This window comes from Natrix helvetica (genome assembly GCF_964273705.1).
Source record: "Natrix helvetica genome assembly, chromosome: 6".
In the NCBI taxonomy this organism is placed as follows: Eukaryota; Metazoa; Chordata; class Lepidosauria; order Squamata; family Natricidae; genus Natrix; species Natrix helvetica.
The window spans coordinates 51,810,505-51,829,583 of NC_138553.1; the positions used below are offsets into that span (position 1 = coordinate 51,810,505).

General features: G+C 37.3%; 1 protein-coding gene across 3 annotated transcripts in view; it reads left to right on the forward strand.

Moving 5' to 3' along the window:
* The window catches only part of RPAP3 (RNA polymerase II associated protein 3), a 54,210-nt gene extending 40,120 nt beyond the window's left edge, over positions 1-14,090 (forward strand). For 2 of the 3 annotated variants that reach the window (XM_081958596.1, XM_081958595.1), the window contains exons 15-17: positions 11,401-11,498; positions 12,635-12,735; positions 13,277-14,090. In XM_081958596.1, the coding sequence (XP_081814722.1) occupies positions 11,401-11,498; positions 12,635-12,735; positions 13,277-13,362 (285 nt within the window). In that variant the 3' untranslated portion in view covers positions 13,363-14,090. The remainder of the gene's footprint in view (positions 1-11,400; positions 11,499-12,634; positions 12,736-13,276) is intronic. The other variant, XM_081958594.1, reaches the window with a different exon arrangement.
* The last annotated feature ends 4,989 nt before the right edge of the window (positions 14,091-19,079 follow it).

Sequence of the window (19,079 nt, forward strand, 5' to 3'; positions counted from 1 at the left end):
TGGCCCCTGTTTCTTGCTAGGGAGTTTTAATCTCAAATATTTTGTGGAGAAGTAAACTTTCCCACCTGGAATGTTTATCTGCCTGTTTCTTACAGGTTCGTGCCGCTTTAGCCAGCGCTTTTTTGACATTTTCCCAGGTTGCTTTCTCATGTCATTGGCGCGCAGCCTACTGTTGACTTTTTTTAAAAAAATATTTTTTATTGAATATTTTAATATTTAAAAACAGTAAAAAAGACACAACAAGGGGGGGAAAGCCACAATAAAACAAAACACAGAACATACATAACAATATAGAGTAATTTTACAGCTTTCAATATCGGCTTTCCTGCCTAACTTTTATAATTCTCCCTTCTTCATTGCCTTCCTATTACTATAGCCTTGTCCTATGATGTAACAAGCATAGTATAAACCCTTATAGTAATATTCATTATTGGTATCTCCATCTATTTGTATTCTCTATTTCCTGTTTTGGCTTTTAATTTCAAGCCACTTGTATATTTTATTCCAAACATTATAAAAGTCCGATTCTTCTCTTTCTTTTAGTTTTATTGTCATTTTGTCCATTTCTGCACACTCAAGTATTTTCCTGATTGTAGTTTCGTCTGAGGGTGTATTAGTTTTTTTCCAATTTTGTGCGAAGGCAATCCTGGCTGCTGTGAGTATATGTATGGTTATGTATTGAGATTGTTTGTCCATTTTTTGATCCAGTAGTCCTAGTAAGAATGCTTCTGGTTTGAGTTCTATTTTTCGCTCAGTGATTTCTTCTAACCACTTTCAAATTTTGCACCAGTACTTCTTTGTGTTGGGGCACGTCCACCACATGTGATAGAATGTTCCAGGCTTGTGATTGCATCTCCAACAATTAGGGGATAAATTTGGGTACATTTTGGCCAATCTCGCTGGAGGCAAATGCCATCTATAAAACATTTTATAGAGATTTTCTTTGTAAACTGCTGCCTTCATAAATTTATAATTTCTTTCCCACAGTTTATCCCATTTTTCTAACTCTATATTGTGGCCAAAATTTCTTCCCCAGCTAATCATTGTCTCCTTTACCATCTCTTCCTCCATTTTATATTTTAAAAGAAAGTTATATAATCTAGTGATCGTTTTTCCTCCCGTTCCTAATAATATTTTATCTAATTCTACTTGTGTCTCAAATATTCCGTATTGTTCCCGATCTTTTTAAAATCTTGTTTTAATTTGTAGGTATGGCCACCATTCCATATTTATTCCCTGTGCTTTCAGATCTTGTACTGATTTTAGTTCTTCTTTTTCATCTAAGAGGTCTGCGTATCTTATCATTTTTCTAAGGTCTATAGTAAATGGATATGTCATTGCCTCCATGGTTGATAACCAGCTTGGGATTTTCAGGTAGTGTTTTCTTTTTATTTTTTCCCAGACCCTAAACAAAGCATCCCTTATTATATGTCTCTGAAAGTAGGAGTGGGATTTAGTCTTTCTCTCCCAGAGGAAGCCATGCCAGCCTAATTGGAGATCGTGTCCTTCTAGGATAAGGATTCTTTTATTTTTTAATTGGATCCAATCTTTTAACCATGTTAGGGCTGCCGCCTGGTAATATAGCTCCCAATCTGGCAGTCCAAAACCGCCTCTGTTTCTACTATCTTGTAGAAGTTTGTATTTGATACGCGGTTTTTTCCCTGACCAAATAAATTTGGATATCATTTTATTTACTTGTTCGAAAAAAAATTTCTCTAATTTAATTGGTATTGTTTGAAAAAGATAGAGTAATTTGGATAGTATATTCATTTTGATTGTTGAGATTCTGCCAATTAGTGATATCTGTAGTTTAGTCCAATTGTCCAAATCTTTTTGTATCTGTCGTAGCAGTTTGTTGTAATTATCTTCTTTTATTGTAATACATTTTGCCGATAGCCATATTCCCAAATATTTAATTTTCTTGGCCCTCGAAATTCCCAGTTTCTCCTCCAGTTCTTCATTTTGTCTTTTGGTTAAATTCTTAGTTAATATTTTAGTTTTTTCTTTATTTATTTTAAGCCCTGCTACTTTACCGAATTGGTTTATATCCTGTAATAGTTTTAGTCCAGTTTCTAGGGGTTCCTCTATGATAAATGCAAGATTGTCTGCGAAGGCCTGCACTTTATATTCCTGTGTTCTAATTTTCAGTCCCTTTATGTCCTTATTTTGCCTGATTTGTGATATCAATGTCTCTAGTGAGAGGATAAATAACAACAGGGATAGCGGGCATCCCTGTCTTACCCCTTTGGTTATACTGAAGTCTTCTGTTGCTTCCCCGTTTAGTATTATTTTTGCCCTCTGACTTGAATATATTGCTCTGATCATCCCGATGAATTTATCTCCGAAGTTCATTACTGCTAGTTGATTTATAAGAAAATCCCAATTCAGATTATCAAATGCTTTTTGTGCGTCAATAAATATCAATGCTGCTTGTTTTCCTGGATGTATTTCGTAGTATTCTAATATGTCCATTATTGTTCGTATATTGTTTTTTATGTGTCTGTTAGGTAAAAATCCGTTTTGGTCTGGGTGTATGATTTCATTTAATATATTTTTAATTCTTTCTGCCATAATTGTCATAAATATTTTATAATCAGCATTTAGCAGCAAGATTGGCCTATAATTTTGGATCTTTTCATTTTCAGCGTTGTCTTTGGAAATTAGTGTTATTAGTGCCTCCATCCAGGATTTTGGTGTCTTAGCTCTATTGGAAGAAATGTCCTTCTGGGTTCGCCCCCAAGTGGGGAAAAATACACTGGAGGCATGGAGGCTGCTTACAAAGATGGTTTAATGGAGGACAGGACCGCATGGCTGGAGGTCCTGGGGAAAAAGGTGATCACATGCTTCCAGGTGTTGGGTGATGAAGAAGAAAAGAGAAGAAGAAGAAGGGCTTGCAAGGCTTTTTATAATCTGTTCGGTCCCACCTCTCTGTTTCCTGTTCCTGTGTAAGAAATGTATTCTGATTGGTTTCAGACTCACATGGGCCCATGCAGGGGCAACTCTCTAGGCTGAGTCCAGGTTTGATTGAGTTCAGATGCCATGTGGTCAGTTATATTACCATGCCTTTATTACCTTCCCCATGGAGGTGAAGGGGAGAAGTCTTTTATTATGTAAAGTGGACTAGCTTGGCCTTTAATGACTCATGGACAAAAGGTGGGGGCAGGAAGCTGCAGTGAGAGTTACCTTGTCTTTTTGAAACATGTTTCTTTTCACATCCAGAGAAATATTCTGCCTTTTCAATATTTCCTAGGATATTTCATTTTTCTGGGAGAGGGCTGGGTGATAACTTCCAACAGCTCGTTCTAATATTTCATTATACATTTCTATTAATATGTTCTCTAATGATTTTTGCAATCCTTTATAAAATTCTGCTGGAATTCCATCTGGGCCCGGCGTTTTATTATTTTTTTGTTTTTGGATTGCCCTTTTTAATTCTAGCCTAGTTATTTTCTCATTTAATGTTTCTTTTGTTGTTTCCGGTAGGGTTGGAAGATTTCTCCTCTGGAGATATCTTTTAATATCCTCCTCTTCTATTTTTTCTCGGCAGTACAATGCTTGGAAGTATCTTACTGCTATTTTTTTTTCCTCCTTTTGGTGGTGTATCATCCCTTTTTCATCCTCTAGTTGCTGTATTATTTTCTTTTCTTTCTCTTTTTTTAGTTTATAGGCTAGCCATCTTCCCGGTTTATTGGCATTTTCAAAATAGTTTTGCCTACAAGATCTAATTTTCTGGGCCATTTCTTCTTGTGTAATTAAGTTTAATCTATGTTTAATTATTTCTTTTTCTTCTTTGGCTTCTTTGTTTTGAGGTACTTTCTGAAGTTTATATTCTAATTTCCCCAGTTTCTCCTGAAGCTCTGTATATCGTTTCTTTTTATCTTTGTTTATTCTTATTGTATATGCTATTGTAATGCCTCGTACATAAGCTTTAGTAGTATCCCACAGGTTTTGAATAGTTGTCTGTTCATTCCAATTTTCTTTTAGCTAATTCTTTTTCCATATACTGTACATAATTATTTTCTTTTACAACCTGCTTTCATGGTCCATCTCTTTTTCCTTTTTGCTTCTCCTTTCCATTTGATTGTTAATGGGTTATGGTCTGCCCACATGTTCGGTGTTATTTCTACCTCTTCTACATCTTTCTCCATTTCTGGATCCATCCATACCATGTCGATCCTGGATCATGAATTATGGGGGTTTGCAAAGAATGTGTATTGGCTCTTCTGTGGATTGATTTATCTCCAAACATCTTTTAGATTTAATTCTTGGGCCATTTCACAGAATGTATTTGGTAGAGTTCTCCTTTCATATATTTTTTTATTATCTGTTTTATAGTCTTTCTTTGGATCTACCACTGCATTGAAGTCCCCTAGTAGACATATGTTATCCAGTTCCAGTTCTGCAATCCGTTTATGTAGTTAATTCTTTCTGGTTTGTGTTTGGTGCATATATGACTGCAATTAATACTCTTCTTTGTTTTATTAATATTTTGATTAATAATGTTCTTCCCTCTTCATCTGCATATACCTGTTTAGGTTTTAGCCAGTCCTTCATATATACTGCAATTCCTCTTTTCTTTGTATCAGCCAGGGCCAGATGTAGTTTTCCTAATTTTGGAGATTCCAGGATATTGCCATTTCCTTTTATAATATGAACTTCCTGTAGGCACGTGATATCCATGTTTTGTTTTTGGAGCTTAGAAATTGTTTGTCTTCTTTTTATAGGTGAATTTAATCCATTTATGTTGGCTGATATTAATTTCACTTCCTCCTCCATTCTGTTACTAGTTTTTCGCCTTCGTTCCTTTACTTGGTTTTGTTTCCTTTTGGTTTCTTGTCCTCACTCCTTCTCTTTCCTGGGCTGCTGTATCGGTCTTCTTTCTCACATCTTGGTCTAGTCCTTTTTCCTCCTTCAGCTGCTCCTCTTGGCTTTGGGTTTCCAACTCCTCTCTGCTGTCTGATTCACCCTCTATATAGTGTTCATAGAATTCCCGGGCTTTCTCTACGGTGTCAATCCTTATTTTCTTATCTTGCCAAGATATTAACATGCCTTCCGGTATCAACCAGTGAAACATTATTTTATATTTTATCAGTTGTGTAGAGAGGAATTTGTAATTCCTTCTTTGCTCTCTGATTCTCTTTGGTATTTGTTTAAGGGTTATGACTTCTTTTCCTTTATGGACAATCTGTTCATCCCTTGTTCTTTTGTAAATTTCGTCTCTGACAGTTTTTTTTTTTTTGCAAATCTTATGTGTATTTCACGGGGAAACTTGTATCTTCGTGCATAATTTGTATGCACTCTATAGATTTCATCAATATTGTTCCTCAGTTCACTTTTGTCCATTTGCAGTTGGTCAGCTAGAAGATCACTAATGAGTTTTGGTAGATCCTCATCTTTTGTCTCTACTATGTTCTGAAATCTTAAATAGAAAGAGGATCGTTCTAATTCTAAGTGGACTACTGCCTCCCCGAGCTCTCTGTTAACTGCTGTCAGTCTTTCTTGTGTTTCTTCCACTTTCTTTTCAGTTTGTTCTGTCCTAGTTTCTATCATTTTTATCTTCTGCTCATTTTTAGCTATTGTTTCCTGTATTTTCCCCATTCTGTCATCCAACTTCTTTATATCACCTTTTACTTCCCCTAAATTGCCTTTCACTTCCGCTAGATCGCCTTTCACTTTCCCTAGATCATCTTTCATGTAATCATGATTATTAGTTATTGACTCTTGTGTTTTTATCATAAATTCCTGGATCATGCTTAATGAGGTTTATAGGCTTTGTAGGGTTGGTACAGACCCTGGTTTTTCACTGTTCGACAGGTCTTTTGTTAACTTTTGTCCTGCTGGAGAGGCTACTGCTGGCTGTGTTTTCTTTAAGGCTTTGGTAGCTGTGGATGTGTTTGCCATCTTTAGCTTTTTGAAAAAATTATTCACAATACCATAGGTTTCCAATTTTCACGCCAGGTCTTTCCCTAAGTACTCCTATCTCTCCCTCTCTTAAAAAAAAAGTAAAAAAAGAAATCTGATATTTAACAATAATAAGATTATATAGGTCACTGATTAAATTCAACCCTTGATATCAATTTTCTATGGACAATTATAGACAATTATATAAAAAGCTATAGACTGAATCACATTAAAGGGGAAGAGGGAGCAATGGAAAGAAATAGATAAATATTTATAATATAAAATTGTTAAATAATCTATTATACTTTTCGCTATATAGTATGTTTGCTAAAGTTCATAAATATATAAATCGATATATGCAGTTAATTAAATTAATTAAAGGTTATTATTTATTAACAATTCCTAACTTAAAGGTAGGTAAATTTTCTAATATGCAGTAGTAAAAGAAGTGGCTATAAATTCTATCTTGTTTTAAATATGCTTAAATCTACATTAAATATATGTGGGATATGGATAAATAAATAAAATGTATATTTTATAAAATATTAAATATAACAGTATTACAATACCCTAAATAATGTAGAGATATCAGAGGTACATAGAGCTAGTTATGAGTGAGTCCAATCCAAAATCCTACGATGGGAATACAACAGTTCTTTTTCCTCTATCTCTCTAGTGTCTTGCAAATTCTATTCCCTGTGCTTTCAAAATTCTGTATTCAAAATTGCACAGTCATTGTCTCTTTCTTTCTCTTTCTTTCTTCTGCCTTTTTCTCTTCTATGTGAAAAGGGACTGTTCTCTCCTTCTTTCACACTTTGTTCGCCACCCACACAAAACTCTCAGTTTGTGTCACTGTAGATCCAGGCTCCAAAGTCAGCAAAAATACACCGCTCAGTAACTGCAATCCATTTCATTCTCTACAAATTCTGCATCGTCTTACAGTTCAGTTCAGGCATCCTTTGTTTTCTCTTTATTGCACTGTTGTAAATTCCACCAGCTTAGAGAAGTGTCTTGGAGTATCAAATTCTTTAACACTGTCCGCCGATAAATCAGCTGCTACTCACTTTTTACTCCTTCCACCGATAATCAGGCTGTCACATCTCCGGGCCAGGCCATGACCGCGCCATGGCAACTGGTCTCTTCCGTATCGGATTTCAGGGATTTCACCCTACGGAACGAGGGATCACCTTTTCCTCTGTCACCGCTGGGTTTTCCCCTCTTTAAAGCTGTCCTCACCAAGGCTCAGCTTTGCTGTTAGCAGCCTCCAGACACAAAAAATCAGACAGGGGAGACAGAGAGTCTTCCCCTGTAACTGCCCCAATATGACGTCACCCCCGGAAGTCTACTGCCGACTTTTGTTGCTACTCGGAACCACTCAGAGAGTCGATTTGGGATGTCGTGATATGCGGTTACCTGGGCAATTTGCTTGTCCAGGCTTGTTCTGAAAAAATGCATCAGCAGCCGCTCTGGTAAAGGGGATAGCCTTCCAATGACTTTCCTAAATTCACGAATGTGCTCATATATGGGGCGGCCCCTGTGATTTAGATTGCTGAGTTCCTCTTCCGCATATGGGTCCTCCTACGCCTCCTCAAATCTGGCCTCTAGCAGTTGCAGGAAGTCATCTATGTCTTGCAGTTGGGGGGCTCTCCTCTTGTGGAGGGCTGCTAACCATTCCCTTGCTTCTCCCTCTAGCCCCTCTGCGATGGTATTCACCATGGCTCTGGGGGATGGGTAGAGGTGCCCATAGCATTCTAGGTGGATATCAGCTGAATCAAGGAATAGAGCTAGCTGGTCTGAGTCCCTGTCAAACTTCCCCCTGAATTGGGGCGGGTCATTCAGCCCTACTCCTCCAACCTCTTGTTGGCCTCTGTATGCTTGTGCCTGATTTGGCTGGCCATCTTCCTCACCTCTAATTCGGAGAGAGGGAGGAGTTGCCTACCCCGGGCAGCCTGCCTGCTGCGTGGGAGAGGCACTGGTTGCAGTTTTGGGCTCCTTCTCCTTCTATTGGGTGGAGGAGGGGGGCTGCGCTCCAGTCTGCGTCTCCTCCCTTCAACAGGATCAGATGTCCCTCCCCTCTCTTTTGGGTGGCATGATGGTCCCTTATCATGAAGGGTGGTCCAGTTAAAATCCTCCCTCAGTTGCTCTATTGCACTCCCCAGTGATTCCATCTGGGGCTTTGGGAGCCTTGCTTGTGCCCAGTCCCACATCCAGGCCATCCTTGCCAGCTCGCTCGAGACCCTTCCCTTTATCTGGGAATTGGGGTAAGGGAACTCAACTACAGTGCCTTAGGGGCTAATTTCCACCAGTACTCATCCTTTCTTGCTTCTGCCGCTGGGAAAGCCATCGCAGCTTGGATGTCTAGAACTTTGACGTCTGGGGCTGGCCAAACTCCTCCAGCTGAAATCAGGCTTTCTTTCAATAATCTGCCTCTGTCATGGTTGCCTGATTTTCCCTCCAAGCACCCCAAATATCGGGAAGTGATTGGAGAACCTGGGATTCAGAAAACCCGGAAATCTTGATAGATTTTAAAAGTCATTTTCAGCTCTCTGTGAAGTTTCCGAAGGATGACCTAATTAATTTACGAGCCTCGAGACAAAGTTCAGAAGAAATCCATTCATTTTTAGGATCAACATTTGGCATGTTCTTCTATGGAGCTGAAACTGATATCCGGTTAATGGTCTTTGCACTTTACCCCTGTGTCTCCCCTCCCCTCAGTCTGTGTCATAAATTATATCCACCAACAAGATGCTGCAGCAGGCTGTGAATTTTGCACTCCACACGCCGGCTGTAGAAATATGAGATCTGACTCTGGCCGAAGGTATGCATGGAATTCTGCCTCCAATGTCAACTTGACAATAGTCATGGTAATGCTTTACAAGTTGACATTTGGCTCAAGTTGACACAAGGATTGTATTAGCTTTTTTGGCTGCTGCCATACATTGCTGCAGACTCAGGTTTAAGTGATCGTCCACAAGGACTCCACGTTCCCTCTCAGAGTTACAGTTTTTGAGCCAGGTTTCGCCTACTCTGTACTTGTGCCTTTGGTTTTTCCTGCCCAGGTGTAAAACCTTGCTTTTCTCAACATTAATTTCATTTTCTTGGATAGAGCCCATTGTTCAAGTTTGTCAAGATCATCCTGAACTTGTCTTCTGGGGTGCTGGCTATTCCTGCCAGCTTAGTGTCTCCTGCAAATTTGATGAGTTCCCCTTCTACTCCCTCATCTAAGTCATTTATGAAGCTATTGAAGAGTACTGGGCCTAAGACTGAAAGTTGTGATACCCCGCTGCTTACTTCCCTCCATATAGATGTAGTACCATTAAGGACTACTCATTGAGTACAATTTGTGAGACAGTTACAAATCCATCTGGTGGTGATGTTATCTATTCCACATTTTTCTAGTTTACCAAGAAGTAGTTTGTGGTCTACTTTGTCAAATGCATTGCTGAAATCTAAATATACTATGTCCACAGCATTTTGCTAGTCTATTAATTTAATCACTTTATCAAAAAATGAAATAAGATTGCTTAGGCATGATCTGTTTTTTAAAAACCTGTGCTGGCTAGTTGTTAGAACTTCATTTGTTTTTAGATGTTCACATATCTGTTTATTGGTTATTTTTTCTCAGTATGTTTCTTGGTATTGATGTTAGGTTGGTCTGTAGTATCCTGTGTCTTTTCCTCTTTTTTGAAGATGGGAACCACATCAATAATTCTTTTCCAATCCTCTGGTAGTTTCCTGGTGCTCCAAGATTTTTTAAAAATATAATACAGTGGTTTTGAGATAACATCTGCCAGCTCCTTCATAATTCTGTGATGTAATCCATCAGGTCCTGGTGATTTATATTCGTTAAGATCAAATGGGTGTTCTCTATTTTCTTGTTTATTTTAATTTTTATTTCTAGTCTGTCTTTTACAGTCATGTTTTTGTAAGGTGGACTATAGTTTCTTTTTGTGTGAAGACTGATGCAAAGAATGAGTTAAGCAGCTCTGCTTTCTTTCTACTGCCTGTTACTTCCTTGCCATCTTCTCTCTTTAATGGACTGTTTCCTTGACTTTTTTCCTTGTTATTTATATGTTGAAAGATTTTTTTTATTATTATCTTTGACTTTTGTTGCAAGTCTTGGTTCATTCCGAGACTTTGCTTTCCTAACTTCATCTTTTCAGATTCGGACTGCCTGCTGATATTCTGCCTTATTTCCTCTTTCCAGTTTTTTGTACTTAACTTTTTTTGTCTTTCTGTTTATCAGAGAGATCTTTGTGCAACAATGCTGGTTTCTTCTTGGATTTCTTTGGCTTTAATGAACATATATTTCAGTGTTTCCCACGCTGCTTGAGTTGTTTTCCCCTTTAGGATTTTTATCCATGACGTTTTGCTTAGGCTCTCTCTGAGTTTGTGAAAATCAGTTTTTTTAAAGTTTAAGACAATGGTTGGATTATTTTCTATTGCTTGTATTTGCATTTAATTGAATTCCAGTATGATGTGATCACTCGCCCAAATTTCTGGCAACTTCAACTCCCTCTATCATTTGTTCTGTACTAGTAAGAATTAGGTCCGGTATAGTTTTTCCTCTAGTTCCTTCCTCTACCTTTTAGATCACAAAGTTGGTTAGGAATCTGTTCATCTCCCAGTTGATATCAGAGTAGTTAAAGTCTCCCACATGCTGCTGTGGTATGTTTCCTTCATACATTTGTTAATTGATTAGCAAAGAGTTCATCTATTTCTTCTGCTTGGCTGGGTGGTCTGTATTAAAATTACTTCAATGGATCTAAGAGATAATTAAGTTTCATACATGTACTGTATATTCAAAGCAAGCTTCATTTGTTAATGAATTCAGGCTGAGGGCAAGCAAAAAATAAAGCTGAATATTTCAGCTTTAACTAAACTTTAGTTTAGTTAACTTTAACTTTTTCTTCAAGTAACTTGGCTGTAATAGAATCTTGAAAGCCTATCCAAATTTTTTTCTGTTCTATCTTACACTAAAGAAAATAAAGGTTATTTTGAATTTATTTATTTTTTTCAATTTATGGACTAATCTTTTCTTCAAGTCCATCTTCAATGACTTTTGGTATTTTCTTCAAGATTAAAATTAATTCCTTTACATTGAGTATGAATTTGAACCCAGGTATCACATATCCAGTTTATGGACAGATCTTTATTTCACCACCATGTGAACTATGAAATATGCTTCAGAAAATGGTCAGCATTTTTGTCTGCTAATTGTAGGAGTGAGGTGGGGATAACATTCAACATTCAAAGGTATTCGTTATGTTTTACTGTGAAAGGTGATTGCCAGTATTAACCTTATTGAGAAACTGAGAAGCTCCCAAGGTAATTAATAGTAACGTGCTATAATTTGAATATTAATTGTTGCAATAAATTATGTTTGAATTTTATTTTAATAAGCTTTATGTAAGAATATGAAATCTATTAATAGTAAATATGGGGTCTGATTTATATATATTCCTATTATTAGTCTGTTTTTCTTTTGTTCTTCCAAAGCAAATAGATCCTTCCCTTTATCCTAACCTCTTCCAAAAATCATTGGATCCAGAGGTTTTTTGTCAAATCTTGAAAATTCTACAGGATTTTCATACTAAGTAAGTTTAAAGCTATTTTCTCAGATTAATTTACTATTGTATTTTGATTGGATTGTGCCTTTAGCTCGATTACCAGTTTTAACATTTTCTGCTGCATATTTCTTTAGACAAATTTGTTCAATCTGATACTGATAATATGTTAATATTAAAATTCATATTATCCATATTTGGATAAGAAGCAGGTACAATAAATTATTATATAATTTAAGATGTTTTAAAAACCAGGGGTAAGAACACCAAAAGTAGTTCTCAAGTTGAAACATTTCAGTGTTACTTACCATTTTTGAATAGAAATTCAGAGGTGATCCATAAGTACAGTTGCCATGGCAATTTTCATACATATCTGACAAAATTGTATTCGAGAAATACTCTGAGCTTCTGAATAAAATGTTAAATTAAAAAATGAAAGAATTCTTTTTTCCCAGACTTATAGCTAAGGAAGAAGCAGCAACTCATTTCAATATTTTTGTGCTACGTTTTAGAATATTCTGAATTTATAGAAAGCACAAAATTCTACCCAAATATTGTTCTGGAAGGGATCAGTGACTACCTCTTGAAAGATGTTGTAAAGGTCTTTCATCAAATTCTCTGTGCATATTGGAAATATTGGAAAATTCAGCAGATACACCCTATGACCTTGATTAATAATAATTTACCAAGACCAGCCAAACCTAAATCTCTTTTTAATACATGATGCCAAAAATTTAAACCAAGAAAATAATTCTTCTTGAACTTTTACCAGTATCTTTGGGAGAGGGGTGGTTACTTTTTAAGAGGAAATTTTAATTTATTTAGTGTTGTTTAGTGACTACTTGAACCAGATAGTAGTTACAAATACAACAGAATGCCATATTTGCGGTTTGAAGGCAAAATCAGGACATTCTGTCATTTAAACAATTGCAATTTGGGAAATCCATCAGCTAACAGAAAAGTACAGAAGGTTCATTTGGTTTTCAGGGCGTGGCTTTATTTTCAGTTTAGCAACGATTATATATTTGATATATAGCTACTTTTAGAGTATGCAGCTCTATGTATTATTTTCATATATGCATTTTTCATATTAATCAATGTTGTGCTTTTTTTAATGCCATGAATAAAAATAATGAAAGGTATGAATTAATGTCTTATCTTACAAGGAAAGAAGAGCCTTTACTTATCCTTGAAATTCTGCACAAATTATCAGAATCCAAAAGATTTGATATGGCAGTTATGTTTATGTCAGAGTCAGAGAAAAAAAGTAAGTAAAACACATTACTGGGTCATTATTAAAATCAACTGGCTTTATAGTTTAGAGATTAGTATAAATATGGCCAGTATGTCACTATTCCAGATATATTAAAAACCTGTATTATAATATTTTTCCACAGAAACCTTTCTGTTCCTGAAAATATTTGAAAGTATTTTTTTCAGAACAAACTATAAAAAGATTTGTTGGGTCTGTGAAATTCTTCTCTAGATTCTTTGAGTATCTTTTCTTTCTGTTTAAATTGGAAGATAATAAAGACCCAAAGAACCAAAAACGAAGAATGGCCAAGCCATCTTCTGCCTCTTTTTTGTACAATTATATCTGTATAAAAGTGGATTGTATTGTTCATAACGTCAAGTTTATGGAAATATTACAGTTCATTCCAAGTTTAATATGACTCTTAATTCAGACTCTTTGCAACTTATATATTGTCTTTAAAAATATATAAATTGAAGGACGATATCATTTACTAAATGTTAAATCTATTTTTAATTTAAACATAATGTAATACCGAATTTCTCTTTCATTATAGCTGTACGTTGTTTATTTGATCATTTGGAACAATCTCATTTGGAAGATTCTCCTATTAAACAACTCAAGATAAAATACAGCATTTAATTTAAATACTTTTTATATCTCTATATAAATACTGCAGATTATATACTGCTTTGGAAGGACAGTTCCATATAGATGATTATGTCAGAGAATTTCAAGTTCATTCAGCTTTTTTGTTATGAGTTGATTCACCATGTTTTGCTTGAATCTTATTTATTTTTTTCATTTTGAACATTCTGTAGAAACAAGATTGATAGTTGCTACAATATTTATCAAATTCCATTATTAGTTGTGTGTTAAAAATTATATATTTTTATTCGTATAAATAAATTCACAAATGTTACCTTATTTCAATCTTTTTTTATTATTTGCAATACTTCCAGTATTTCTTGGCAGAATTTCAAGCTTAGACAAGTGAAAAATCACTTTTAAAAAACTGACATGTAATGTTTCTCTTATTTTTATTATTTAGTCTTGATATCTTTTAAGAACATTTGCTTGCTGTTAAAATTTCACTAATTATGATTTTGACTATGTCAGCTTCTTCTTTGGAGACAGAATCACTATCTATACTTGATTGTAATGCTTTAGGTGTATATTCTTTAAACAAGGAATAAGATTTTACTTCTGAGTGCCATGATAGGATGAGTTACAATAGAGGGAATTACTTTTTAAACGCTATAGCTAAATGTGATGTCTATATAGTAAACCAACTTGTGACCCATTGAATAATCCTTTCAGGCATATTTCTTCATTATTTATCCCATCTTTGTATACCTCAAGATATCAAACATATCGAACATACCTAATATTCCTTCTTCCTCCTTCACAACAACAATCCTGTTCCTACACAACAACAGCCCTTTCTCTACAACAACAACCCTGGGGAGTAAGTTGGCATGAAAGAGAGTGACTGACCCAAAGTCATCCAGCTGTTTTTCATGCTAAGGCATGATTAAAACTCACAGTCTCCCTGTCAGACCTGTTCCAATCTGATCCCTTAGGAAAGGAAGACTCCATTTGGTTGAAGCGAAAGGTTCTTTTACTAAAAAAATGTTGATTGCAATAAAGTCAGGTTAGATCTGGGTTTCCCACACAAAAGATAAGAAAGGTTTCCCCTCATCCCCAGTTCATCTTCAGCCAACCGGAACTTGCCAAAGAGTTTTGAGAATGCTGAGATGTTTTGGGATAATCCACATTTTTTCTCAGGGTGCCTGGCTTTGCATACAAACTGGTTCCAAGCTTGCCTGATTTTTATCACTTGTCATTCCCCCATCCCTATTTCCCTTCAGGTACACCACAGCATTATTGCCCATCTATCTTCCCGCCTTCCTTCTAGTCTTTGATGACAGGATGCCTGTGACATGCCAAGCTGAATCTGGCAGACCTGACATTCTGCCCCCCTTGTCAGAGACATTGGTCCTGTAAAGAAAAAAGGGGCAAGGAGGGAAACAGAAATTTTCTAATTAGCAGATATTCAGTAAGGTTTATCTGGGTACTGTTCATGGAATTTTTAAAGCACTCTGGAAGCTTTCATATGTTTAATAATATCAACCCATTCAATCTCTGAGAGTGGGAAGGCTTTCCAGGTTACCAAGTACTGGATTCCCCTCCCCGATGCGTATGGGAGTCCAAAATGTATTTGACTTCAAAGTGTTGCTCTCCCTCAATCATAATGGGGCCGAGAGGTGGTTGTGTGTGACTCAGGACATAGGGAAGATGTAACCTCTGGTTTCAGTAGGCTGCAATGAAATACTGGGTGTAAGCGTCTGAGCGTTTTTGGCAAAATTCTATAGTCACTGGGTAACTGGCTCAAGTTCTATAGTCACTGGATTAATAATCCTTTTTATGTGGAAAAGTCCAATGTATTTCAGCCCCATTTTTTGGACAGTTGTCTAGATTGTAAGAATTTGACTGGATATGGATGGATGATATAGTCAACCTTTCTTATATTCGGTTGAGATGACCTCTCCAGCTGGATGAATGTGCGGGATAGAATGAGTTTAGCTAGAAAAGTCCTAGAAGGACCTGGGCCAAGTCACGCAAGACTAAAAATAAAAAGCAGCCAATGCTCTCCACTGAAACCACACTATTTCTCAACAGTATTCCTTAAAAGGGCTGCATTCATGGAAGTTTTCTTTAAATGCATACCAGCACATCTTTAAAGGCACCAGGAAAAATCCCTTCCCTCTCCATACATGCACAAGAAAGCATTACTTCCCAGAACCAGCTGATGTTTGGGGAGTTAGTACTTATGATTATTAATAACATCTATGTGTATATCCATTCCTGAAATATTCATATTCCTTATAGGAATGATTCAAGTGCACAAAATCCTTTTTTAAAAAAATTACAGGAGTTTTGTTCTCAGGTTGTGGGATAGGCAGAATGATGTTTAATTAAATAGTTTAGGAAACTCAGAATTTTCTAAATCAATTGTTTTAGATACAGTAAAATGACGGCTTAGACTTTCTACATGTTCTGATGTTACTCAGTGTTAACTTTACAGAAAGTTGCTGCTGCTGCTACCTGTAACATAAGAAAAATAACACGGAAATTTTTATAGAGCTTACTTTTAAAAATTTCAATTACCATTCATTCATTCATTCATTCATTCATTCATTCATTCATTCATTCCTATCACAATACTCAGGAAATTAAGCAATTTGTAACAACATACAATTATACCATATAATACCTATGTTTGTTTGTTTGTTTATATATATATATAAATAGCTAAATAGCTTGAAATGGATCTATACTAGTCTCCCTTTATTTATTTATCAGCACAAATACAACACAAATATAAAAAGGCAACATTAAAAAGGCAAAATTAAAAATGGTTTTCTGTAATGAGCCGAAGGACAGAAAGAGGGAGTAGTGAGCTTCCTCCCATATTTGGGCATACCAGGGGTTGTAACACAAATACATATGGCAACGTTTCAGCAAGATCTCACAAGATCTCACTTGCCATCTTCAGGCTGTTGTCTTAGGCTTAAAATGCGAATGGAGCTGCCGTCTTTCTGTAAATCTTGGTGGGAGGGGATGGGGTGCTAGCTTTGTTTCAGTAAGTGGAATGATTGGTTGTGTGGTTGTATCATGATTGGTAGATTGGTGCTGATTGGTGCTGGCTGTGTGTGCATTGTTGTTTTGTATTGTAACGGCCTGGGTGGTGGGTGGTGTTCGTTTGTTGACTAGGGCTGGTTTCCAGATGTTTGGTAGGCGGGAGGTATCATCACGTTTATTCATGTTGTGGGGGTGTTTCTCTATTTCGATTGCTTCCATAATTATTCTCTTGTTGAGGTGTTCTGTTTTGGAGATTAACCTGGCTCCTTCAAAATTGATTTCATGTCCTGTAGCTTTAAGGTGCTGGAAAAGGGAGGAAGTTTTTTCTTTTTTTCTTACTGTGTTCTTGTGTTCTGTGATGCGTGCATTTATTCTCCTGTTTGTTTGTCCTATATATGTTGCCGGGCAGATTTTGCATGGTATTTCGTAGACTCCTTGGTTTTCTAGCTGGATTTTGTCTTTGGGGTTTCTTAAGATGTTGGCTATTTTTTGGTCAGTGGTGAAGGCTGTCTTGATATTGTGCTTGTGGAGAATTTTGTTGATTTTATCTGTGGTGCCTTTGATGTAAGGGAGGAGGGCGATGCCATTGTCCTGTTCTGTGTCTTGGTTTTTGGGGGGAGTCTCCTTTTGGATTAGGTTGGTGATTGTTTTTCTTTGGAATCCGTTGGAGATTAATACATTTGTGAGTTTGTGTAATTCAGTTTTCAGGTGGTCTTTGTCGGCTAGGCGTTTGGTTCTGGAGATGAGGGTCTTGGCTACAGAGTTGATCTGTGCAGGGTGGTGATGGGATTGTGCATTTAAGTAGCGGTTGGTGTGTGTTTTTTTTCTGGTAGATGGTATGTCCTAGGGAGCCATTGGGTTTTTTGTAGATTAGGACATCCAGAAAGGGAAGTTGGTTGTTTGCTTCTATTTCCTTGGTGAATTGTATTTTGGGGTGTAGGCTGTTGAGATGTGTGAGGAAGTTGTCCAGTTTTTCTTTCCCGTGTGGCCAAATCACGAAAGTGTCATCAACATATCTAAGCCAGAGTTTGGGCTTGTGTTCAGATTTGTCTAAGGCGTTGGTTTCAAAATGTTCCATGTATAAGTTTGCAATGCCGGGTGAGAGGGGTGATCCCATGGGTGCTCCTTCTATCTGTTTGTATCTTTGTCCATTATGGATGAAGTATGTGTTGGTTAGGCAGTGGTTGGTCAGGTCCAGGATGTGTTTAGGGGGGTTGTGTTTGTTCTGGATAGCTGTCAAGGCTTCTTTTATAGGCACTTGGGTGAAGAGGGATATGACATCGAAACTCACGAGTAGGTCGCTGGGTTGTAGGTTTTGTTTCTTTATTGTTTCTATGAAGTGGAGTGAGTTTTGTACGTGTGAGGTGATGGATTCTGCGTAGGGTTGGAGTTGTTTGGCGAGGAATTTGGCAAGATTCTGTAGAGGTGAGCCTATGGAGCTGACTATGGGTCTGAGTGGTATTCCTTCTTTGTGTATCTTGGGGAGGCCATAGAGCTTGGGGCATCTGGAAGATTTCTCTCTGGGGATGATTCTTTGCTGGATCTCTTCACTGATGGCAGAGGCTTTTATTTTGGATTTGGTGGTTTTTTTCCAGGTTGGTGGTGTGGTCTGCGTTTATAGGTTTGTAAGCAGGGTCTTGGAGTAGGTTGGATAGTTTGGCTTGGTAGACAGATGTGTTCATCACCACTGTGGCATTTCCTTTGTCTGCTGGGAGAATGATTATGTTGTTGTCTTTTCTCAGGTTGGTGAGTGCTATTTCTTCTTGTTGCTGTAAGTTGCTTCTGGGTGGATTACTGGAGCAAAGGACGTTGCTGACTGCAAGTCTGATTTTATTGGCTTCATCTGGGTTGATTTTGATGAGTGTAGCTTCAACTCCGCATATGATGTCTTCAGTGGGGATGCATTTAGGGGCGACTGCAAAGTTGAATCCTCTGGAAAGGACATTGGTTTCAGCTGTGGTGAGGGTTCTGTCTGATATGTTGTGTACTGTTTGTTTCATGAGTTGCTGTGGGGGGGGGGGGTTAGGCTTCTGTCGTTTTTCTAGTCTGTAGAGTTTGTTGGAGTGTTTCTCTGTCTTATAGGAGGTTTCTGTTTCTGCTCTCCAGAGGGCTAGTTGTTTGGATTTGTCCCATAGTGCTGGGTGGATTTTGTTGCTGAGTTTGAGGTGAAGAGTGAGCAAGTCCCGGTTGGTTTGGTCTAGTAGGAATCTTTTCCTGTGGAGTTCGTTTCTGATTAGGGCTAATTCAGTTCTTTTCAGGATCTTTTCGGTGGCTGAGGTTTGTGAATGGAATTTTAGTTGGAAGCATGTGGGGATCAGGCTTTTGTCTCGGCAGTTGTGTAGGAATGTTAGGTCACATAAGATATAAGACTAGAAAAACGACAGAAGCCTAACCGCCCCCCCCCCCCAGCAACAGCCTGAAGATGGCAAGTGAGATATTGCTGAAACATTGCCAAGACAATCTCAATCTTACACGGGAAAAGACCTGAATACAACAAAACCAGCATACCTACACCCGTGAAAATCTACGAACACACACACACACACACACACACACACACACACACATCCCCATATTTGGGCATACCAGGGGTTGTAACACAAATACATACCTATTTCCCTGGCCTAGCTGATAAGGAAGAGAGCCTGTGGCTTAGTGGCAATTAGCCCTGGTTCGATTCCCAAGTAAGGGTATGGCTAGCTGATGAGAGCTAA